Here is a 25,608-nt window from a genome sequence, read left to right on the forward strand (position 1 = left end):
GTACCGGGCATTGGTACCGTATCGTTTCAAATGTGAAAGGTACCCATCCCTAATTATGATTATTATTATTAGTAGTAGTAGTATTGGTAGCTGTAGTAGTAGTAGTAGTATTATATGGTAATAATAACAACACAGCAATATTCTTCTTCTTATTATTATTATTATTATTATTATTATTATAATTATAAAAATAATAGTAATAATCATGTCTTTATTTCATTCATGTTTAAATTTTTTATTATTATTATTATTTCATCGTTGTGTTTTATTACGTTGTTTCCTGTTGTGTCGTATTTTGCCCATCTCAAATGATCAAGCCAGGGAAAGAAGGAGAGAGAAAGTTTAAGGGGGCGTGTCGGCCATCTCTAGTCACATGACCCGGAAAATGTGGGACTTGATCGCGGTGTTGGACTGCTCCCAGCTGCTGAAGCTCTGCCCTTCGCAGTGCAAGCTCTCCATACTCCCCATCACGACCCCCGCTCCCCGGGTGGACTCTTCTCAGCGCACCATGTCGGGTAAGAAACTCTGGGGCTCGGCTGACACGCACAGCCGCTGCACTGACACCGGAACCCGGCCTCTGCGGAACGGACCGGACCGGTGCTGCGCGGACTGCGTTGTTCTCACGGAATATCGCGAATTTGGATTTGAAAACGCTACGCACACAAAAAGCTGCCGCACAAAAAAAATTCGCCTATTAGATTAGATAGTTAAAGCTAAGGTTTAGCTGTGGTTATGCTCTGACACCTGTGTTTCTTATTGAAGGGGTTTGATGGGTTTCATTTTACGAGTTGATGCAGCGGTTTGGACCACAGTGAAGCTGTCGATTAAACAAAACAGAACATCCGGTCAGAATTTTCAAAGTTAGACTACTTAAAGAGCGACTAGTGTTGGTTAACAGAGAAAAATATCTATTTTGACATTATAAAACAATTATCCTGTTTCGTTTTTTTAACGCAGTTTTAATAATATTCCCTCAAACCTCTCTTTAGCCTTTTCACACGATGTCTTTAGTTTTCTACTATAAATTAGTTTTAAGGCTAAAACTGATACCAAAATTTGAGAAAAGTAATACCAAAGTGTAACATTTTGCGTTTGGTCAATCAAATTTGGGGAATGTCACTTTTATGTTATTTTGTTGTGTTTGTTAGCTAACACTGCCAATGTTTGTGGTATACTTTGCCGTATAATGCTGGTAGAAATTAGCCAACCCACCATGTCTGACATAATAAGCAACGTCAGAGTGGAAGTGTGAGATTGTGTCACTTTTAGAGGGGAAATAACACCTATTACGTCATTAACATTGATAATTTCTACATTGCTGTTGCTGTTTGCTAAATTTGGAGAGCAGAAAATGTGTTTTTTTTTTAACCAACAATAAACCTAAAAGACTTAGTTGTAAAACAGTGATTTTAGTCTGTTGTTAAAGTATGTATGTTAGCTTTAAAACATGTATTTGTGTTAAACATTTATTGATAGTTAGTCGCAACTGATGCAACTGTGTTTTTTGTGCTAACAGCTTCTATAAAGTTTGTTTTCTCTGTTTTCTTTCTTGCTTATAGAAAAATGGGTAGAACTCGGAGACTTTTGATTGGCTTAAAATTAGAGACAGGAGATGCCATATTAGATTTTGTAATTAGAAGATTAAACCCTTCTACTCTGTAGGCCTATTTGTAGACTTTTAAAAAATATTGAGGATTCCTTTTGTCTGTAAATCGATCTAAGAGGTTTTAAAAGTTACGCCTTTAACAGAACTTGAAAAGAACACTCGTCTTTGTTTACACTTTTATATAAAAGTAACACTGAACTCGCACGTATCTTACCCATACTTCAAGCTCCATCACATATTACAGCCAACATGAGTTTTATTTTGTTAGGATGACGCTTCAAACTTCCTGTGTAATTGCAGGCTTTTTTCAATGTTCTTTTCGGTTGTTTCTCAGTGCGTACGTGCAACACTGTGTGTATCCTGCAAGGTTTTTTTTTCTTCCCTGGGTACTATTAACGGCTTTGTTTGTTTCACTCTATGTGACAGCATGATAACATGTGCTCATGAGTGAAAGAGAAATCTGAGTTTGAGTAAACAACAACACACTTGTTAGAAATAATGTATGTATAATGTACAAAATAATGTACATTTCCACTCTACGATTAAAAATAACTGCTCTGAACGGAGGTTTTACCTAAAATCTTTGAGAATTTCATGCACAAACTCAATAAAATACTATTCTGAAATATAAATTTGTGTATATCTTGCAAGATACTTTTTCCTTAATATGAATTACATAATATAAGCTTTATTCACCACTTTTTGACCATTTCTGGCATAAACTATTCAATTTTATGCATTTTGTTGGAATAGGTTGTGTAATGAGCTAATAAGCATCTATTTTGAAACGTCTCATACCCATAGGTGTGAAGCTCTGACATAGATAAAGATAACTGTGTGGGAACACACCACATGCTTCCTGTTACAGCCCTGTAGGCGAGACAGGCCACTCATTCTTTTGATAGTCAATTTTTAATTCCTCGACACAGACCCTAGCAACCGTTTAGCTCTGTCACTCCGGTCAGGTTTCCCAGAAGCCCCCTGTAACAAACTCTTGGCATGATGAAGTGTGTCTGCTGGCTCTGGGCCTACTCTCACTCCAGCAGCAACACAGTGGGCCTCTGCTCGTTGTTAATATATGCATGATTGGAGGGGGCGATGATCTCATTAGACAATAAAGTTCCCTCAATAGAGTCTGCAGACAGATCGAGCGTTAACCAGCACACTGGCTCCTCTGTGTTGGTGGAGAAATATCAACAAGTTTCTAACAGAAGCTGCTGTCAAACAAAATCTCAGACTAGTTGGAGTTGCTTATCTGTATATTGTACACAAACACAGTGATAGCAACACAGAGATGAGTTCGTCAGTGTGTCTTCTTACCCCTCTCGCTGATGTTGAGGTTGCTTATTTTAGCCAGTGTCTTGCATACCTTTATCTGCAGGACAGAGTGTGTTTGTGCCAAAGGTCAGAATGTTCTTGTGACATCCAGGTGAGGAACAATGCCTCAGTTTAGACCTCAGGTCATGCTGTCAAAGATTAGATTGTACAAGTCGCAGCATGATGAGACATGGAAGAATTTAACATGATGACATTACAAGGGGCAGTTGGTATTCTCGTGCAGGTTCTTAAGTACACTGCATTGAGTTATTAAAGCTTTACATGCAACAAAAAATATTTTTGACAGATTTTTTTAAAGAAATGCAAAACATGTAAAATATAATCAACAAATGATATTTTTTTACATTTAGCATTGTGTTTAAAACCTATCAACAAAACTTAATTATAAGTATGAACTTGCTGAAAAGTTGCCAATAACCAGCCCTGAAAGTTTTTGTCAGTTTTTGTTTTTACCATCTTTATAAATTGAATAGAATAGAGAATACTTTATTTATTCCAGAGGGGAAAAATGAACAAAATGAAAATGAAATAAAATAATATTGAATAAAAAAATAATAAAATAAAATAAATAATAACAATAATACATTTTCAATAAAATAAAGTGCGATGACATCCATAACTAAAAAAATAAAATAAAACTGTGACAAAATCAGGATGTTAGTATGCAAAATTTGGGATTTTATCTTGTTTAGCTTTTTTCTGTTTTTTTTTTCTTTTTGTCTGAAGAAAAAATAAAATAAAATTTAATTTATTTCATAGTGGCTAATAAGATTGCTACCCCCTGGCTCTATGTAATCTAAAGCTTGCTCAACACGTCATCTATTCCTGTGTCTTTATGTCAGAGAGGATCTTCTTTTTCTATGTCTCCGTATATAATCTGATTGGTGTGTAAAGCTATTAGTTATCATATCTTACATAAGGCTTCTGCCCATAGTGATGCACACAACTGTTTTGTTTTTTTAAAGGAGAAGAAAAAAGGCAACTGCTCCCTGCACCAACAAAGACTTGAAGAAAAAATAATGAAAAACAGTTTATCAGGTTGATAGTGTTTCCTGATGATGTGTTTTTTTTTCCCCAATCAGACCAAGCTTTTGTGACGCTTGCCACGAATGACAGCTATGCCAAGGGAGCGATGGTTCTCGGGCAGTCGCTACGGAATCACAACACGACCAGGAAACTGGTCGTACTCACCGGACCTCATGTTGCAGAGCCCTGCAAGTAAACCAACATAGATACTTTGAAATAAAGCATTACGCTAACAGAGCATGTGCAACACGCAGTCCTCATTGGTTTAAATTGTGCTCACTGTGTCGTAGAGAAGTACTGCGCTCCATTTTTGATGAGGTGTGTGTGGTGGATGTCATGGACTCCGGCGACACAGCTCACCTGGCCCTGATGAAGCGACCAGACCTGGGAGTGACGTTCACCAAACTGCACTGCTGGACTCTGACACAATACAACAAGTGTGTGTTCATTGATGCAGACACACTGGTGAGGGGACACTCTTATGCTGTTTGAAAGTGGATGCCCTTTTTGTTTTTAAAAGTCTTTTTTTAACTGAACAGAAAAGAATATTTCTGCTTCAAGTTCTTAACTTCTGAGCATTTTTCAACTTAAAGAGGGGGTGTTTTTTTTATGTTTATACTATCTGTCCTGTATCCTCGTAGTAGCTTAGCATCATTTGCAGCTAAAAAACAAATCCCTGTTATTGTCATACAGGTTTTTTAGAAAACCCTCATTTCAACCTTTGTCTGAAACTTTTTGTTTTGGCAACTGTATCTTTAAAACTCTGTACTCCAAAAACCCTCACTCCTCTGATTGGCCAGCCCCCTGGAGAAACTACTGGGGCAGAGGTTTAGGCCAAAAACTGTATAAAATATGGACATGGTTTCTGTGATGTCATTCATCTGTCCCTAATGCAGTTAAATGAAGCCAATCATGGGACATGGCCATATTGGATTTGACGCGGGCTCCCCCCGTACAGTGTGCGCCGATCTAAGCCATAGTTTGAACCAGACTGTAAATATGTTTTTAATGCCATAAAAGTCTGTTTTTTCAAGTGGATTCTCAATGAACAGTGACTATTAGCACTTCCGCATAGGCTTCATTTTTCTCAACCCAATGTTGCCCCTTGGGCAGACCTTGATGTTTGAGGCCCTCCCCTTAAATGTGTCATGCCAGTCAGGAGATCCTTATGTGATGGTGTCATTTCAGCAAGTTTTGTTAGGATCTCAGGAAGATTTAGGGATTTCTACACAAATGAATATTCAGAGGTTTGAAAATCATTACTTTAAATCCATGTTTTAAATTTTGGAAAGCAGAACACCCCCTCTTTAAAAAGTTCGGCCTATTTTGGTTTGTAGACCTATATTTGCTTCAAATGTTTTGATTTCAGTGCTAAATTACAGATACAATTGATTTTTAGAAATTGAAACGCTAAAATCTGTCATCTGCTAACGGTAATGGACGCTAAATCAAGCTTTAATAACTTCTCTTTGAAATGCATCCAGGTGCTAGCAAACATCGATGAGCTCTTCGAGAGAGAGGAACTATCTGCAGCGCCAGATCCTGGCTGGCCAGACTGTTTCAACTCCGGAGTTTTTGTCTTCAGGCCGTCCAATGAGACACACGAGAAGCTACTGACGTTCTGCGGTGAAAACGGCAGCTTTGATGGTGAGAGCTCTTAAAGAGTGGAGTAATCTGACACCTACCCTGTGTCGGCAGCTTTAGGCATTAAAATAAGTACACAGAAGCAGCCTATCTTTATGCTGGTGGTCTGGTTTGCTTTTGTGGATCATAAAGAAGCATCAGTGCTAACTTTAGCCTGTTTCATAACCAGCTCAAGAAATTCCCACAGGAGCTTTAAATTACAGACATTAATCCTATAAATAGATTTATGCTTAATGTAGAGTCAGGAAACAAAATGTAATCCAAGACTCTATCGGCTTTTATCTGATGACAATTAGCGAACAGATAACAGATACCTACACATAAATAACCTCAGTATAAGTCGTCTCTTGACTCCATCATCATTCTTGCGTCTCAAATTGCCAGTTAGACTTTAAACAATGACCATTGCACGGAAGGGGGAGGCCCAGCCTGGCCCGGATATCTGTTATCACTTATCCGGATATCTGCCGGCTACTCTGGAAGCAGCTGAGATGTTGGCCTTGGTCCCAAAGAGCCTGATCATCATCAGATGATAGTTCATGGCGAGTTAGACAGCGCTCTATTTTTTTGTTTTTTTTGAATGTGAAGATTCTCGGGTGTATCAGATGTCCGATGTTTGTAGGTCTCTGTCTGCGCCTTGTAGAGCTGAATAATGAAAGTAACTCCTGCAACCCCCGTCCCATGCCCAGGCACACACTCACACGTGTCCTAATGTCAACCCTGACTCAGTGGAGCCGTGTCCTCACACCACCTGCTCACCCCTGCCCTTTAAGGGCTATTTAACACCATGTCGCATACATGTGCCATCTGCCTGTGAGTGAATGAATGAGTTTCCTCCTCTGAAGTCATGTTTGGTATGTGTGAGGCATGAGCTAATCGATTTTCTCTTCTTTAGACACACAGTATGTGGAAATATGTCAGTCTGATCCTCTTTGTGTGTGTTTGTGTGTGTGTATACAGGTGGAGATCAGGGAGTCCTCAACAGTTTCTTCAACACTTGGGCGACGGCAGACATTTCCAAACACCTTCCCTTCATCTACAACCTCAGCAGTATCGCCATCTACTCCTACCTGCCAGCTTTCAAACAGTCAGTACAAACACATGCACACACATGGGGTGTCTTTTTGTGTTAATATGTCACTATGTGTGTAAGTTTTGTAGCTTTCCTTGTGAAACTTCAGGCTGTTAGTGTGTCGTAAGGTGCAGAGCTTATCCAAGGTCAGTTCATAGGTTGTGTATTTGTGTGTCTGTGGCCGGGTGTTGAATTACAAGAAGCTGACGAAAGTTGGAACAAGCTGAACAGTGGACACTGAAGGAGTGGAAAGAGCTGCTGAAGTCAAACATTTATCTAAAATTGTGGTGCATTTTTTGTCCTTTCAGCATCTTGTGAAGGAAAATAATTTGTTTAAAAGTGGGTTGGAAGTGTAGCAAGTAGTCTGAGGCCTAAAGTAGTCACACAGACCTTAAACAAACTTGTTTTGGAAAAGAAAATAGAGTCAGGGAGTAAAATTAGCATCCAGACTCGTGATAGTAAACATGAAACCTGTTCTGGACTTCCTGGTTGTGCTCACACTTTTCCTCACCTATGAGCGATTACGACATTCATTTTGGACGCACAGACATGTTCTCATTGAACCTTTAGTTTGCACAGTGTATTTTGGTGGCCTATCATGCCAAATTAGACCCCTCCCACTTATTTCCTGGTTGGACTTTGTAATTGTGACACTGCTTTATTTCTTTGGCCTGTTTCCCAAGATCTATCTGCACACACTGCTGAGGTGCAGGGTTTGATTCAGAGCAACATCCTGTTATGCAAAAGTGTTGCTGCTCACAAATTGCAAACAAATGTCCATCAGTGCTCTTTGTGGTTACTACTTTGTGGTCAAACTTTTAGAAATGCCTATTGTGCAAACTACCTTTAACTGAAGGTTTTTGCATAAATATATTCTTGATAAAGATCTTAAGTAAAGCGTGAGGTCAGATTCATTGTTCCTCCTGTGTTCTTACTAACACAAGTTGGTCTCCTTATATCAAAAAGTAAAGTAGAGGGACATCAGAAATGTCCAAATTGGTTGGAAAGAAACACATTTGCACACTGGACTGAATTATGTAGGAATTAAAACGCAAACTAGTTTAGCTGTAGCATCAATTGTGAATGTGCAGGTAGTTTAAAAAAAAATCCAAAGAATGTGAGATTGAGCTACAAGTTAAAGGTGCTGTGAGGTGGTGGTGTCCAAAAATCATCCACTCATTCCCTACTCACTGTGGATTAGATGTAGTGGACTAGTCCACTCAATCAGCTAAATTAAAACAACGAATGTGTCCGATATCACTCCATATTCACTATATAGTGCACTATATAGTGAATATGCCATTTTTTAGTGCTGTCCAAAATCTGAGTGAGCATGCTCATTTACTGTATAGTCCACTCAATGTATCCCACAATGCATTTTGAAAAGTGGTGTATTAACGATGCTCACATATGAGCAATATATACCATCATGCATTGCGGTTCAAACAGAAGAAATGTCTGATTACATGTTTAATGATTACTAATAGCATGAAAAAACATTAAAAACTGTCAGAGAATAACACTTAGCTCCCTGTTTAACTTTCAGACGAGCCCGTCTCACAACTTGGAGCTGAGAAACAAACAACACGGACGTTAGCCGTTAAACCGTTCATCGCGGGTGATGCATTCACTGGACCTTGTAATTTTTCAAACACAGCATAAGTTCCGCGCAAATATGTGGTTTAATTATTTAAAAATAACGTGCAATAAATGTTTCTATTATATTTGGCTGTTGCAGAAAATAAGCTAAATATAATATTACATATCACTAAATATCACTAATAAATACTGTTTTGCAGTTTTTAAGAAAAGATATAACTGTAAATCCCCAGCCGTCCGTGAGCGACGCGAGAGTAAATACGTCACTGTCAGCGGCTTGCGAATGAGTGAGTAGTGTCCGAAATGTTGTTTTAATTTAGCTGATTGAGTGGACTACATAGTCAACTACATCTAATTCGCTATATAGTGAGTAGTGAGTAGGGAGTGAGTGAGTGATTTCGGACACAACCAACATTTTGGATACTGCTCACTCACTCGCCAAACGCCGACAGTGACGTAATTATTCTCGCGTTGTTCATGGACGGCTGGGGATTTACAGTTACAATTTTTCTCATACACAGCAAAACAGCATTGATTTCAGTAATAACTAATTTTATACTTGGCGTGTTTTCCGCAACAGTCCAATATAATAAGACATTTTTAATTAAATAAATAAACAATATATTCGCGAAGCAACTTATGCTGTGTTTCTGAATTACAAAGTTCAGTGAATGCATCGCCCGCGATTTACGGTTAGCAGCTAACGTCTGCGTTGTTCGTTTCTCTGCTCGAAGTTATGACACACGCTCGTCCGAAAGTTAAACAGAAAGCTAAGTGTGCAGTTTTTAAAGTTGTTTCATGCTATTAGCCATTTCTTCTATTTGAACCACAATACATGAAGGTGAATTCTGCTCGCTAAGCATCGCTATTATACTACTTTACATTGGGTGGACTATAGTGAATGACCATGCTCACTCATATTTCTTCCAAAACACTACAAAACGGCGCAATCACCATATAGTTCACTATCTCGTGGATAGTGAGTGATTTCAGACACAGCCTAGGTTGTTTAGAAATAACTTATTTTGGCACTGACGATCTCATTTTAAATTGTTTATTATAAACTGACAAATTTATGAAAGTGAGACTATTTTAAGATTAACAAGAAAGTCTGGAGTCAGAATTGTGTCATTGTGTCTTTTTTTCCTCCTCTCTTTGTTCACAGATACGGCCACAACGCCAAAGTGGTGCACTTCCTGGGCAAAGTGAAACCATGGCACCACTCCTATGATGTCCAAAAAGGAGAAGTCAGAGGTCACTCCCAGCCTGCTGAGCTGTGCCAACTGCACCCTGACTACCTGCTCATGTGGTGGCAGCTGTACGCAAAAGCTGTGGTGCCTTTACTGCAGACGGCCTACGGGGAGACTTCCTTCAACAGCGGCTTCTTTGACGCCAGCGAGGATGTATGTCAGCGCTTGTGGTCTCACAAAGGAGTGTGTGTGTTTGGTGTGTGTGTCCAGGTGTGGTTGTGGTGTAATGTGTGCTGATAAACCTGTTGCATAATCAGAATGCTCTGCCTGTGTGGAAACCTCTTGTTCAAAAGGAAACTCTTCCTCCTCTTTCTTTTAGTCAAATTTTAAAACCAGGAGTGGAAAATGTTGCCAGTGAAACAATTTTCTGGATCCCTCCTGAAGTTTATAAGATTTTTATTCTGACACAGCAACAAGGAAAAGTGGATTAGTTTCACATTCCTCTACACCACAAAGTTGTCTATACACTGGTGTTTCCAGTCCTGTCAGTGGTTTCATGTTCATGAGAAGCAGGAAGTTGTGTGTGTGTTGTAACATGACAGAAGTGTAATAGTTGTCCGGTCATAAAAAGATGATGGTAAGAGCTTAAAGCTGTGGCATCATGTCTCACTTTGACAAGTTTATACAGGCAGCTTGGCGGAAAAAAGCTGAAGTGTGCTGGCTCTGTGTGATTACATTTGACACCTGAGCAGAAATGTTTATGTAGTCCTGTCTTTAATTGAGTAGAATGTGTGTGGTGTGTGTGCGTCTACTGCATGAAGATTGATTCTTCTCTGCTCTTATCTGAGAGTGTTTTTAAAGTGGCTGGACTTTGAGTCTGAACTGAGCGTTTCTGTACTGCAAAAAGAAAAGAGCAAGTGTGGCCAAGCGTGGCTGGACTTGGGGAAACCTTTCCTTATAAAGTATTGCTCTTCATTTGATGAATCATTCATTCTCTCCCTCTTTCTCCTTCTGTCACACAGGCCAAACACGAGGATGTGAGCTACGAGCAGGCGGCTCCCTCCGCTCCGCCTCCTCAGAAAGTCTCATCGGAGGAAAGGAAGCAGCGCTGGGAAGCGGGCCAGATCGACTACTTGGGAGACGACTCCTTCGCCAACATTGAGCGAAAGCTCGACTCCTTCCTCAAGTAGCGGTCAGGGAGAGGCAGAGCGACGGACAGAGAGAGCGCCAGTCAAAGCTCTTTGTAGGCGGGGATTTAAGCACTGCTCGGCCAATCGCGGGGCTCCTTTAGCAGGTGACTGGATGAAAACCTCTGAGCAACTTTGAGCCTCACTCTCTGCGTCCTGTCAGCGTGTGTGAATGACAGAGAGCATAAGTCTGACACAGCGTCCATGTAATGTTCAGTTTCACTAAAAAAAGGAGGAGTCTGACAGCTCGGGGGAAATCACTCCTTCACTTTCTCACAGCGTTACATCTGATTACGATGACTCACAGGTCTGCAGGGAAACTTCGCTTAGCTTAGCTTAGCTTTGGGACTGAAACTCGGTCACTAAACTTTCTGTACACCAGCCTGAGGCCAGATGATGAAGATTTTTTTGTAATCCCACAGATGTTAACCGTCTGCCCAGAATGCCAAAAAGTCCGCCTGCGGCGAATCTAATGTTTAAATCCAATATTTCCTCTGAGTACAGCACGCCCTTCTCTCCTGCTCAGAGCTTGATGTAAACTTCGATTTTGACCCGGTCAAATACCTCAGCAGATTTAATATCGTGCTGTAGTAAAAGAATGATATGTATGATAAAAGCAGTTTTGGGATTTTTACTTCTGAAGTGCTCAAACTGACGTGTTACACGTTGAACCAAAGCGTTTCTGATTTTACAAAATCTTCTTTTAATGTTTTTATTGATCTAAACTAAAGGGATGAAGCATTTAAATAAGTGTGCTTTGAAAGTGATGAAGGCTACCTGATTCAGCTAACACATTGTGTGATCTTTATTTAGGGATACAGTTTTGGCAGTGATGACTTTGAGGTTGATTGAGGGTGCAGGGCATGTGCGAACAAGCTACATTTTGTGCTTGATTAACAGTTACAAGAAAGCAGTGAAGTTACATACTTTAAGCTAATGTCGTCTTCGGAATTTATGCTACACAATGCTTACAGCGCCCCCTTCAGGTTAGTTATTTTACCTTTTAAAGTTTAAATCAACTTGATAGGATCAAATATAAGAAGTATAATAATTTTAGAGATGTTTGGTGCAGTGTAAGGGAAAGTGAATGAAGAAACATGTCTAAAGAGTGTCGCCTTCACTTTTGTAAATTAATGACTTTATTCTTGTCGTACAAAATCGACTCGCCAATTCTTAAATTGGGGGTGTGGAGTGGAAGAGGCCTAAAAGATGATGGATGTAACATTTGAATTAATATTTTAGTTTTCTCTTTGTTTTTATTTTTATTTTGTACTTTGCTGACGCTCCCTACATCAAGTTCAAGAGTTACAAAGAGTTAACTTCAAAGTGTCCGGATTGCAGGACAGCTTGTTGTGATCACAATTAGCTCACATTCAACCTGCCTGTGGTTGGAAAGAGGTGATAATTATAAAATATGTTTCTTTGATTAGTTCTTAACCTGAAGTATGAACCTGTAAAAGTATTTGTTGTGATTTCAGCATTAGCAGCAACAGAAAGCTACGTAATTACAATAACTAGACTAAAAGCAATAAGTTACTTCCATCCTTGCTTGGAATAAGTCTTTGCTCCTAGGAAGAAGAAAAAAGTACGACATATTTCTACCCTATAAGTTAATGTATGGTAAAATTGGTAACGTTGCTCTAATAATAACCAAAAAATGCAAAAGTGATTGTATAGCAACAAAAAGATGAGAGGATTCTAACTTGTTTTCATAACGGTGGATGTTATTAGGAATGTGAATCTTTCTGATTAATGGTCCGTGGTTTTGTATGTTTTATGAATCATATTAAGTGTGTTACACAGTGTGGTGCTCAATCAGGTCGAGTTCTCAGCTCAGCCTAGGTCCGGGTCTTAACTTGGTATGAAGTCCTCGAGATCTTGACCTTGTCGTGATGTAGTCTTGGTTATGATTTAGTGTTTGTTAAAGTTCTCGTCGCTACAACACAAACGTCCTCCTGGAAGAGAGTAAAAGAGTGTATTTCCAAAACGTCAGACTTCTCCTTTTAAGTTTTCTCGTGCTGATCATGTCTTCCAAACCTGTGAAAACTTTCAGCAACAGAAACAGGAAAGCAAAGCCTGTGCCCGAACAGAAATCCCTGTTTTAAAAGTTTTTACCACAACTTCCCTCCTGCAATAACTCGCTCTATCCAAACCACCTCTAAGCAGATGTTCAGCTGGCTCCCTCCTCCTCTTAAGATCTGTTTGTCAGCCAGTCCTGAAGATCCTGCTTTAACGACAGCATTTATCTCACCTCGGTTCACACGTGAACATCCTTACCTGTGCCTCTGACACTCACCAGCTCCCCATGACTTCAGCTTCGTGACGTCCAGTGTTGTTTTAGGATCAGGGTCGGTGGTTGTATTTGCATGGCGCGGGGTTCAAAAAGTGGGTCAGTAATGAAGTATTTCCAGCCACATCCTGAAGTGATGTTGATAGAGCCTTGTATGTATTTATGTGCTTCTCTGACATATCCTCTGTACGCGTGCCCTGCATGTTGAGTTCCTGCTGGTTCTTCATCCGTGTATCTGTGTCACGACCTTTCATCAGTTCCCGTCTGTAGTGTTGCCAGCTGCCTTATCGCACTGTTTACAAAACCTCAGCCACTGTAACTGCTGCTAGTAGCACAACTTCTCTGATCTCTTCCTTTCCTGAAGCCAATGCCTTTTTTATTTCACTCCAGCTGTGTGCCCTTAAACCTCACTGTTATTTTTAGCTACTACCAGTACCAATATCACTCCCCCATTTAACACACTCCTACAATAGGCTGGCAAAGCTGGGAGAAAAGTCCATGTGTCATACTGTTAACCTGCAAAATCTGATGAATGCATGAGCGTGGAAGTGAAGTCGAACTGTTGAGACATTATTCGAGCAGGTCCATCATGTTCCCTGGCTGTTAACTGTAAATCCCTGTGGAATATTGAATAAAGAGCGGGTGAAACTACTTATTCCCTTTTTTTTTTATCCACGAATGTTTTTTTTTAAATTTCACAACATATTGATTGGATATAGTGCTGGATTTTCCCAAAAAACTGAAATAAAAAAGGAGAAATAAAAAAATAAAAAATAAAGTTGCAAAAAAGCTCAGGACCACTGAAACTTTTGATGTAAGGCCAGTATTTATATATTTTTTTGACATGTTATTTAAAAATGATTATGAAGTCAGAATTCTTGATTTAATCTTAAAGATTGGACTTTCCTTTCTTTAAATTCTGATTTTAAAGGGGGGGGTATTATGCTTTCCCATATATTCAACATGATATAAATTAACAATGCTGGACGATCACACTAAACATGCGTAGACTTGCCAACCTCTACATATTTATACGTAATGGAAATCTCTGATTCTGTCTGTAAACTGATGAAAATGGACCATTGATAAAATATATTTCACAAGATCTTCTCAAGACTTGCTGAAATGACAAGATTATTGCATAGCGATCTACTAAATGGTTCATGAAACATCTGAGGAAAGGACGATCTTTTTAAAAGCTGTTAATCCTGTAGAGCTACTACAGGGATACCAAAGTGACAGAATAAAGCCTCAAAAAAACACAATACCCCCTCTTTAATATCACAAATCTGTGTTTTTTTTTCTTGGAATCCTGAGAATCAGACGCTAAATGCAGAATTAAATGAATTTAAATAAATTAAATATTTTTCTTTTGTCTTTTTAACTTGCCTTATCCTGCAAAAAAAAAAATCAGTGGGCCTACTCCCCTATGAAACACACCGTGCCAATGAAAAATTCTTGATTGCTGGAAGGAATGAAGTCTTGTAAAGTAACACAAACTTTGTGGTAATTTTACATTTTTATGGAACAAATCAGACGGTCTGAGAAACAGCATGGTCTTTACAATGTAAATACTCAAACACAAAAACGACAAATGAACTTTTATGAACTCCAAAAACATCTGACAAACAGAAAATCAGATCCACAACAGCAGGTATTTTTCATCCAAAGATAAAAATCACAAACTGCTCAAAACACAAACATGGTCTCTGTGATGTTAACCTTTGGATTCTAGTGTTTTGTAGACCAAATATGGAGGTCACCTTAATGGGAAAAACAGATGAGATGTTGGTGTAAGCTGAAAGTTACTTTAGCGCAAAGATGGAAACAGATTAAATTCTGCTGTGATGTTGGTAATAGACTCCTTTGGCTTTTGGAGGTTGTCTCAAATAAATTGCACATTTTCCTCTCATTTATGAAGACAGAAAGTTACTGCTTGGTTATGAAAAAAAGACAGCATAACTACAGCTTGTTAGATAATGGTGAGAAATGAATCAAGACAAACCAGCTGAACGGCTTACATAAAGAAAGCTAGGAGCTGCAAATCAGCACATCCTGAACATTAAACTGCAACAAATTAAAACGCAACATCTAAACATTGACATCTAAAGACAAAACTTCTGCAGCCCTTCGATAAAAGTCCACATAAAACTCAGTCTTGGTGCTGTTTGCATGTCAGTTTCCTGTGGAAGCATCTACAGCTCCAGCAAAGCTTTGATTTCATCAATGCGAGCTGTTTTCCTGTCAGAGTTTGTGGAGCCAAAAGCCTTCTCCAGCAGGTCCTGCTTCTTCTTCTGGATCTCCACCATTTTCTCCTCCACTGAGTCTTTCACAATGAACTGAAAAGTAAACACAGTATGTGTCTCCATAAATTACAAAAAACCCAAGAAAACTGAAGTAAAGAAGCTGATTTGAGTTTGACACCATTAGTTTTCAACTTATACTGAATTTTAGGTTTCAATTTTTGAATTGAACTTCTGAAATAAACCAGAATATTCTCATTGATTACCAAATTTCTGTGCTGTAAATACAAAGTTTTCTGACCTTGGTTACGATAACGTTCTTCTTCTGTCCCAGGCGGTGGCAGCGGTCGATACACTGCTCCTCAGTGGCAGGATTCCAGGCCTGTAACACACAAAGACGCCCCTTAACCAAAATGATCCCTGACATAATCAGTAATGTATGTTTAGTGTGTGGTGAGAAAAAAAAACACCTGAAATAAATGAGCAGACTCTCAGCACACTTAAGCTTCTGGTGGCCAGCAGGGGTATTACAACAAATTTAGGAAAGTGATGCAAATTCTTTATGTCGAAGGGAATTAATGATGAAAAGTGATCCTACACATTTTTTAGATGTTCAGCTGGCAAAGCTTTTTGTTGCTAACGAATTGAATAAATTGAAAGTGACAATTTAAACTTCATCACCTGTTTCCTGGTCAAAAACAAAAACAGAAGATAAACAAATTTAATTAAAACAAAGGATTTTTTTTTCCTCACTTGCTTTTTGAAGCCTCCATACAAATCCCCTCACACAACCTAAATTAAAATAAATAACGTGACCTGAGTCTCCTTCCTGACCAGAGTCAGTACTTACAGGGTCCATGAGGAAAACGCGAGAAGCAGCCGTCAAGTTAAGCCCCACCCCTCCAGCTTTGAGTGACAGGAGCATGATTGACGGGCTGCCAGGGTCAGAGCTCTGAAACTCCTGGATGATCTGAGTCCTCCTCTTTTGGGTCAAGGTGCCGTCAAAGCGCACAAAATTGAAGCCGTGCTCTCTGGTGTAGGAGAGGGGGGACAAAACACCAGGGGATCGATTATAATCACAAGACTACATTCTTGATGTTGATCAAAATTCCTGAAAAACACAAACAAATCAACAAAAGATCAAAAAATCTCGACTCTTTGTTGAGATTTTTGTTTTATTACCTGAGCGGCGTCTCCAGTAAAGTGAGGAAGCGCGTAAACTGAGACACAACTAAACACTTGATGCTGCTGTCTTCACATCTCTGCCTGAGCAGGTTTCCCATCAGCGCCTGAACCTACAAACATGGAAACAGGGTTCAATCAGGAGAAAGATAGTGTTCACTGCAGAAACTGAAATCCAATTGTAAGTCTGATTTTAATAAAAATCAAACTTAACATAGGCCACATTCACCTGACAAGTCAAGAAAAATTCTCATATGGAGTTTTGTCAAATCAAGGCTCATATTAAGCCTAATAATACTGTTAGTACAAAAAATAAGATATAAACACTTGGTTTGATATAAATCACTGTTTTCACAAATGAACACGCCCCTTTGTCAGATTATGTAATATGACTAATAGAGACTCTATGGGTGAAGAATTAGGAAGAGATCTACTGAAAATACCAGGATCAGATGAGCTCCTGAGGAAGTTAAGACTCCCAAAGTAATTCTGATTCAACAACTGAGTGCAACCAAGTATAGTCATTTTGCTCATCATGCAACTATTCACTGAGAACAGTGAAAAAACAACACCTTTCCTTAGAAGGTCAGAAATAAAACAGTGATTTTTAATCTCTCTGCGTATTCTGCAGCAGCAGTGATTTCAACCTTTGAGCTCGTCCTCCACTTCTCTGAGTTCACGCTCTTCTCCTCCTCCAGCTCCTCCTGTGGAAACTCCACCAGTTCACTGGTCTTGATGTTGCTTCGGCAGAGAGGACAGCGCGCCCCTTCCTATGAAACGAGAGCGCCACAAGTCATCAGCAGCCACATCATTTGACTTTGGTATAATAAGCTCCTTCTGTTTTCTGAGGGCAGCACATTCACCTGTGTGGTGCTGATGACCTGGGCGATGCAAGGCCGGCAGTAGACGTGGGCGCAGTGCGTGATGACGGGATGACGGACCGAGTCCAGACACACGGAGCATTCCTCGTCAGAGCCGCTGGCCAGCACCATCCGTAACTTTTCTATCAGACGCTCCCGCAGCTCTGCAGGCGTCGCTGAAGGACCTAGAAGAAAAAATCAGGAGAGAAAGATTTTTAGAGGAAAGATCAGGGCTTGAACGATCACTGAAAACAATACAACACTTTAAATTGTAACTGTTTAAGAATATAGTTTGATCAAAGTATCACAACAGATGCTTTACCCAGTTCTGAGGATATCCTAGCGATTAAATCTGGATGGCAGCAGAGTTGTCTGAGCCTCATCAGGATGACCAACACGTCTGCATAATTCCTCAAGACGCTCCCTTCAGCAACATATCTGCCCACAGAGTCACAGGTAATACGACTTAAAAAAAACACGTTCATCCACGTTTGACAAGAAAAAAAACTGTAAAATTCAAATTAAAGCTGCTCCGTACCTCTTGATAGTGCTCCTCCCCTCGTTGCGTGCCAGCTCGTACTCCTCCCTCTCAGCCTGGCTCAGCTCCACCTGCTCCATGCAGACTGTCTTCTCAGGTAAGGACACCAGGGGGCGCCCGTTCACTTTACTGCTCTTGGTTCGTCTCAGGGTGATGCACTTCACCAGGGTCTGAAGGTTCCTGTGGAGTATCAATCGTCTGCATGAACCAATATCTGACGCCTGATTACTCACAATGATTACTCACAGTGTCATAAGTAAAAATACTTATTCGCACATTTAATTTGAGAAATAAGAAAGTGTTTTATTTTGTATGGAACAGGAAACAAGACTTGAGTTGAAAGTACCATGTAGCTACATTGGTTTAATTTTTCTTTTAAAACAGAAACTTGCTGTCTGGATAGACAAGAGAAAAGCTATCATTTATCTCTATAACTCACTTCTTCTGAAGAGGGCTCCAGCAAACTCTAAATCTGTCTTAAAGAGGGGGTACCATGCTGTTGTTAGACTTTATTCTGTCCCTCTGGCACCACGTAATAGCTTCACATGCACAAAAAAAGAATCATAGTTTTCTCACACTAGCGTTTTAGAAAAAACTTAATCTAGCCTCTATCTTAAACATCCAGCAATTTGGGAAATCAGAATACCCCCTCTTTAAGGCCCTCTACACTGTAGACTTTCGTTAGGCAGAAATCCGAGGAGGAGCGATAGCGATCGGATTAGTTTGCAACCACATTTGAATAAAACTCCAGCTTCACTGGAACAAACTGAATCTCTTTCCCGACTGACTGTATCTTGAAATGTAAGAGTAAACAGCGCCCCCTGGGGTCTATAACTATGATATGTGCCAGTGGGGACTCACAGCAGTCCGGCTTTGTCTCCTTGAGTGGCGGGTCTCTGTATCACTCTGTTCCACCACTCCCTGACATCGAAGGGCTTCAGACGCAGGAAGGCCACCAGCATCCACAGGTCCTTCACACTGTTCTGGATGGGCGTACCTGGAGGGTTCAAAGATGAACACACACACACACACACACACTGAATCAGTTTGACTTAATTATGTTTTATGTTGACATTAATTACAATATTTTTCTAAAAGTACTAATTTTTTTTAGTTGAACTGATGCCAAGGTGCAGATATACCTGACAAAATCCAGCGCCGTTGACCTTTTAGATCAAGCACGGCCTTACTCGTCTGTGTGTCGGGGTTTCTGATGATGTGTCCTTCATCCAGCACAATCCTAAGCCAGTTGATACCATGGAGGGGACTCTTATTCTGAAAAGGAAACAAACAAATTCAAGTTAAATATAAAAGTTTCTTTGCATGTGTGAGCACTGAGCGAACTCTACAGGTTCAGACGTAAAGTGACCTCCCTGAACTCACCCCAAAGTCACTAGTGAGGATGTTGTAGGTGGTGATCACCACGTCCTGAGAGGACAGAAACTTCTTACTCCTGTTGCGCTCTGAGCCGTAATAAAGGTACACGTTTAGCTTTACGTCAGCGCGCACGTGCTGCTCAAACTGATCCTGCACAGCCACAAACACACACAAAAGAAAGGAGGGAGAAAACAAGACAAATCATGACTTCAAGGACAGAAAAGTGGTGTTAAATGTGGAACTGATGTTATTTAAAGCCTACAAAGTGACCATCACTGCTGTTTTCCTACAGTATGCAAACCCACTTGTGATCTGTTAAAGAGGAACCATTATTCATCTGTCAACTAATAGCAGAGTAAAACATGATGAAGTCCTTTGACAGTCTGTTTTTTTTTTCACTAACATGTTTCTGTTTATATCCTTACCATCCAGTTACTGAGCACAGAAAGAGGTGCTATGATGAGCGTGGCTCTGGCCGATAGGTCTTCTGGACTTTCAGGGATGGAGGATTCCACACCTTTGCGTGCAAAAGTCATACATTAGTTATGATGTTTTTGTTTTATTCAGTTCATACAGTACGTAAAACAGCAGGTTTAGTAAAACTGTACCCAGTGCAGGAGACTTCTTCTTCACTATTTTCTTCTTCTTTGAGCCCAGATCTGAAGTTGAGCCTCCCAGAGCTGCAGCAAAGTCCAGATCCTCCAGCATTACTGGGGCCTCTGCAAAGTTAATTTACAGATGATTATTTTTCTTTACACAAGCAAAATAAATACTAACATTTGTCAAGCTGACCCAACAAAATTTCACTTGAAAGTCAGTTATCTTTTCTTTTTAATACAAAGAGCACGCTGTGCTTTGATCTCTACCTGGTTTTCGTTTGATGGCTTTCGTCTCTCCTTTGCATGTCTCTTTGTTTTTACTTTTATCAACCAATTTCTCCACCGGGGAATCAACAGAGATCACCTCCACCTGAGGGCTGATAGACACAATGTGATATCAAGACATGTAAAAAAAAAAAATCAGAACAATCAGGTAACAAAATGAGGTTACTGAAAAAAAAGGTGAGGGAAACCCATAAAATTAATGCGCAAATAACTGTTAAAAATTTGTATAGTTAAAGAGATACACAGGTGTTTTGGAGCAAGGTTATAAGAAGTACTTCCCAATATTAAGTGTATTACTAACAGGAGTATCCAGCCTGCTCAGCCTGGTCATTGGCACTAATCTTGCAACAATTTCATCTATATTAGCTGAGGTGTTAAATCCTGTCCTTTAAAGTAGTGTTAGGGAAAAAAACTTAAAGAGGGGGTATTGTGCTTTTGGTCCCCCTGCAGTAGTTTACACGATTTACAGTTTAAAAAGATCCCTATCATTTTTTACACTGGTGTTACATCAGCTTAAAATCTGCACAAGCACAGTTCAGACATCCAGCATTGTTACTTAAAAGACACGTTTAACATATGAGAAAGCATAATACCCCCTCCTGAATCACCCCAGACACATAAGAGATCCTCAGTTTCTTACCCTACTATAAGGAAGCCCAGGCATGTCATGCTACATCTGCCTCCAGATATAAACCTTACTTGAAATATTTCTCAACCAAGTGTCAGAATCTTTACCCCAGAAAAACTTACTTTCCACTGCTTTCTAAACTGAAATAGATGATTGAACTGAACTGCATCCCCTATAGGTAATATTACTTTGCACAAGCACACATATTTTGAAACCCTTACATGTCTGATTGTGTTGAACCAGCTGCTGCTTCATCGCCTGCTCTGCTGCTTCCTGAAACAAACACATCATCATTACAGATCTTTCTCTGAATTCTCTGAATAAAACAACCTGTTTCAGCTTTAATACAGATGGCTCAGCGTACCTTCCAGTTTGGAGACCTGTGGCTTACTTTTGGTTTTAAAGGGTGAAGACTGCTCCTGGAAACATAAAACAAACACTAAAGAAGTGCTACACTCAAATATAACAACATCGCACAAACAACACTTACACATTTCTCCACAGGCAGAGGCTTTCCACCGTGAAAGTTGGTGAGGATCAGAGCGATGGTGGTCAGAGTTTTTCCCTGGAAAACACAAACAAGGGTTGGAGTGGTTATTTCTGTTTGCTGGCATCATAAATATTGATTTATGTAGTTCCTGAAGAGGGGGCTTATCCTTTTTTGAGATTTAATACCATCCCACTGGTAGCCTTGCAGTAGCTTTACAAAATTTATTGCAAAAAAACCCCTCTCTTTTTCTACCACTGGTCTTTTCTTACACCCTTATTTCAGCCTTAGTCTGAAACACTTTGTTTTAGCTGCTGTTTCTTTAAGACTCCCCGCTCCACGAACCCCTTCCCCTGTGATTGGCCAGCCCTCTGGAGGTCAGGAGCAGATCTCGTGCATTTTTTTTTTTTAATGGATTACATAGCAGTTTACAAACAGATTCAGCGATTTCTACAGCATAAGAATCTGTTACAGCTTAGAAATCTGCACTCCTTTATTACCTAATATCCATGTTAAAATACAAGAAAGCAGAATACCCCCTCTTTAACAGATCTAATCCATTTTAAAGTATTGATACCAGAAGTCTAAACTTGTGAAATCTATGTGCCCATTGGTATATTTAGCTTATTTTTTTACTGACCAGTCCCATGTCGTCAGCTAGGATCCCTCCTCTGACTCTCGCTGGTATTTCCTTGGAAGAGAAACATGTGAGGGTGTTGTAGTACAGCTCTCCCCTCTTCTCCCAGAATGGTGGCAGAGCAGATTTGTTTTCACAAGCGCACATCCAGGACAGCGCCTGCTTCTGGTGAGGCAGGAGAGGAGTACCCACCGACTGCAGAAAGAGAGAGTGGCACAGCTACACTGAGTCCAGACAAACTGATAGAATTACACATTATGAAGATAGTGAATAAAAAAAGACCAACCAAACTCTTTCATTTCTAGAGATGAAATGGCTCAAAACTTTATTCTAAAATAGGATTAAGATCTTCACAAGATCCTCATGAGATCAAGACTTGAAGTGAAATGATGAGGTCATCACATAAGGATCTCCTAACTGGTTCATGACATGTTGGAAGGGGTGGGCCTCAAACACTAAGCATATCAGCAAACTCACTTGTACCAATAAAATCAGCATTTTTTTTTCCAATTCTCTCACCCAATTTAGTTTTCCACTATGAGATAAACTCTCAAACAATCGTGACGTGTTTATCACTTCACAATGAGCATCAACAGAAAAAAAAAACCTGAATATAAACAACACCTTGGTCCAGTGGCGTGCACGGACTTTTTAAAGGGCAGAGTTGAAGAAAAAAACAAGAAAGAACGGCACATACAGTGTGTGTTTTTGTTACCCAAGAGGGCAGTTAAGAGTGTTTTGTCAACCAGGTGGGCACCGTCACATACATTTTGGCCCCTGGGAGGTCACTTCAGCGGATGTCTTTCAACAAATGGGCCACAAGGGGGGGTGGCTGCCCCCTCTTTGTGCACACCACTGCCTTTGAGGTAGCATTTCATCAATGTTTACAAAATGAGTTACTTGAAAAGTATAAATATAGCCCAATTCTATTGTTGAAAATACTACATATTGCATCAATATAAAGTATTAATTTTTGTCAAATAATTTTTTTTGATCAGAGGTGGTTCTTGGAAAATTGTCTAACTAATTGTATTCACCTTGGCAGCTTCTTTTTCTCCATCTTTACTCTCCACCAGGCCTTCAAAGAGGTTGTCAAATGCATTCTTGAGCTGAGAGAGAAAAAAGGTTTATACATTAAATTTTAACATTTAGACTGCACACTGATTTAAACTTCTACAAGACAAAAGTGTACAATGGAATATGTTAAATCTGAGTATATGTCCAGGCTTGTTGATTTGAAGGGTGTTTCTTTAGCAGACGAAAACAAAGACTTAACTTTTGAATGAAAAGATAACTGCAGTATAATTCATGTTAGGAGCAGTCTGATGATAAATGATGTGTAGATAAACTCAATATGTTACCTCTTCTTTAGATAGTGTGACGGTGACACCCTTTTTTGATGCAAGTGTCCAAGCAGCTTGACTATCATATGATTTCTGGTTTGCACCTGTAATCGAACACATCCATGACAATTAAACGCTCACACTTCTGACAAAGACTGAAAACTGACAGGCTGGTAAGGAGAGAGGGTTTGTATGTTGGCATTTTACCCGCTGCTTGGCCCACACTTGGATTAAGTTTAAATCCACGACGAGTCATGGACTCAGTCACTGCATTTTTGTTCTCTTCTTTCCCCCAGAAGGACAGCATCACTGGCATGGTGAATGAGTTGTTTGTCCCTGAAGGCACCACCCTGACGCAGCAAACACAGAACATAGAATACTTTTTGTAAACACTTCAGTTATGTTTCCCTTCCATAACTTAAAAATAAAATGAGGAAAAAGTGTGAATAGGAAGAGGTTGGTTGTCATAAAAGTATGAAAATCTGATTGTGTGTGAATACTTTTGAGGAAATCTACTCACCCTTCTACTTTCGCTAAATTGTTGTCCATGACATGAGCCATCGCTGCTGCAAGCTCCTTCTTTATGTGACCAACCTGGTTGCCGTAGACGTTGGCGACCATCACTGCATTCCTGTCGTATGGGTTCTGAGGCTGTCGCACCAAGCCAACCATTTCTCCTCGGTTTACCTGTTCAGAAGAAGACAGATCATTTCAGCTGCCTCAGAACATGTCACAGAATTTAAGGTTTAAACGTGATCCTGACTGTTCCTCACCACTCCAGTGTAATATCTGAGGCCGACCACAGTGCCCTTCAGGTGCCCAAACAGCACGCTGCCGTCTGCGTCTGGCTCCTCAGATGCAGCAGCTCTGATGGCCTGGGAGAGGGTCTCTGCATTGGACTCACTTCGGTCTGTGAAGAGATCCACCTCACTGACCCTGCCCCAGCCGAACCTCCATCTGTTGGAAAACATGGCGCCTGGACAGAAAAGGAGAGAGAAAGAATGAGAAACATGGGTAAATTTTGAGATAGGAAACGGCCCTTTGGTATCGATAGTAAAATACATGAACATAGTCTCTGTTTTGTTTTTATCATTTTAGAGCTTATTGTTGCTGGTTGCCATGTTGAAAAAGCTGATTTAGTCTAACTTTTTCCAATTTAGCATATGCTAAGGCTGCAAGGCTAAATCAGACTTTGAGCCTTGAGGCTAACAACACAGTAATAATACAGTGTGTCTGCCTGCTAATCAAGTGAACTCCCCCAACCCTGGCAGTGTGTGCTACTGAGATAAGCTATTCAGACAAAAAAATGGTTTTGTTATTTTGTAGCGAGCTGTAAACATGTAGAAATCATCTTTCTTGAAATAAGTTCCACTATGTTTCCAGTACTTTCAGATCAAGCCTCAAGTGGCAACTTAAGTAACTGCAGTTTTAAGCACTACAACGCTGGTTTTATTTCTCACAGCCAGAGGTTTTTGCTCGGTAGCACCCAAAAATCCTTGCTGTTAAACTTCCAAACTTTCATAGTCCGAATGGCTATTTAGAGTATGTTACAACAGGCTACCTTAGAAATACCTGCAAACAGTCCATCAGAAAACACACTCATTTACACTATATCTTGGCCTTTAAAATGAAGTTTTGATAGTAGTGTGCAGGAGTTTGCTTATAATTCTTTGGGTGATTTAAATTGCCACGTTGGACTAACATCTTTTTGAGTCCTTTAAAAATTAGCTTGGATTTTTAAGTTGCCTGTCTGTTGATATAATACAGGAATGTGGGACTTTTAGTGATAGTAGTCAAAGCAGATATGGTTAGTGAAAACTGAAATGGTTATGTGGTCAAGAACATGTCACGACCGCATAAATCAGAGCCCCAATTAACCACTGGAGTAAAGGGACACGTTCTGACATGCAGAGGAGCTGTGGCCTTAGGATACAACAATGTAGCACGAGAACTACATGATGCTAAACAGCTAGCCCAGCTAGTCTACAGCATTGAGATCTACTTATTTAACCAGAAGCTAAAATTAACGTTAAAGTAAAAAAACACAAACTTGATGTTGGCAAGTAAAGAGGTAGATTAACAAATCCAGATCATAGCACCACAAATGCTTTCAGTAAGGTTGATAGTCGCTGTTACACTGTTAAGTCAAATATCTGCATGAAAGTTATAAAGCATTTGTCGAAACTAGAGTCAAAATATTCGTACTTCTCGTCCGAAGCTTGTGAAAGAGGGTTCTTGTCTTGAATCCCTGCTGTTGATTTTATAAAGTGCTGTTTTCTGTTTAGGAAATGTAAATCTCTGAAGGTAACGGACGTCAACTTCCGGTAGTGATTTTCAAAATAAGTGTTTAATTTTTCTTACAACGTTTTAGTATTCAGATATTATTCATGCGTCTAAGGTTGATTCATTTTAATCAATTTAAAAAATGGTGTCTGCTATGATACCTTTAAAGTACACAGTACTTTAAAGGTTCTTGA

At 39.8% G+C, this 25,608-nt stretch overlaps 2 protein-coding genes across 3 annotated transcripts; one reads left to right on the forward strand and one right to left on the reverse strand.

Moving 5' to 3' along the window:
• The first annotated feature begins 357 nt into the window (after positions 1-357).
• On the forward strand, positions 358-10,695 carry LOC141806196 (glycogenin-1-like). Its single transcript, XM_074691520.1, has 7 exons — positions 358-515; positions 4,027-4,162; positions 4,261-4,435; positions 5,455-5,617; positions 6,575-6,701; positions 9,451-9,688; positions 10,498-10,695. Exons 1-7 carry the CDS (start codon positions 374-376, stop codon positions 10,663-10,665), a joined length of 1,149 nt encoding a protein of 382 aa, XP_074547621.1. The 5' UTR covers positions 358-373; the 3' UTR covers positions 10,666-10,695.
• Positions 10,696-14,598: 3,903 nt separating this feature from the next.
• Positions 14,599-25,445, reverse strand: hltf (helicase-like transcription factor). Of its 2 annotated transcripts, none has more exons than XM_074691519.1 (24): positions 25,337-25,445; positions 23,905-24,107; positions 23,652-23,818; positions 23,339-23,481; positions 23,150-23,235; positions 22,826-22,897; positions 21,792-21,983; positions 21,155-21,229; positions 21,029-21,080; positions 20,886-20,937; positions 20,019-20,128; positions 19,761-19,871; positions 19,578-19,669; positions 19,159-19,302; positions 18,918-19,050; positions 18,637-18,772; positions 17,776-17,955; positions 17,560-17,675; positions 17,241-17,422; positions 17,025-17,147; positions 16,378-16,490; positions 16,046-16,226; positions 15,497-15,577; positions 14,599-15,291 (listed from the first exon to the last, which is right to left on the reverse strand). In XM_074691519.1, the coding sequence occupies exons 2-24, from the start codon at positions 24,100-24,102 to the stop codon at positions 15,148-15,150; spliced, it is 2,883 nt and encodes a 960-aa protein (XP_074547620.1). In that variant the 5' UTR covers positions 24,103-24,107; positions 25,337-25,445; the 3' UTR covers positions 14,599-15,147. The 2 variants fall into 2 exon arrangements, with proteins under 2 accessions (XP_074547620.1, XP_074547619.1); XM_074691518.1 differs by having other exon boundaries at positions 14,600-15,291; positions 21,029-21,083.
• Between the last annotated feature and the right edge of the window lie 163 nt (positions 25,446-25,608).

Source organism: Halichoeres trimaculatus, unplaced genomic scaffold (genome assembly GCF_033239565.1).
Source record: "Halichoeres trimaculatus isolate MK-OKI-2021-1 unplaced genomic scaffold, fHalTri1.1 fHalTri1_scaffold_17, whole genome shotgun sequence".
Classification (NCBI taxonomy): Eukaryota; Metazoa; Chordata; class Actinopteri; order Labriformes; family Labridae; genus Halichoeres; species Halichoeres trimaculatus.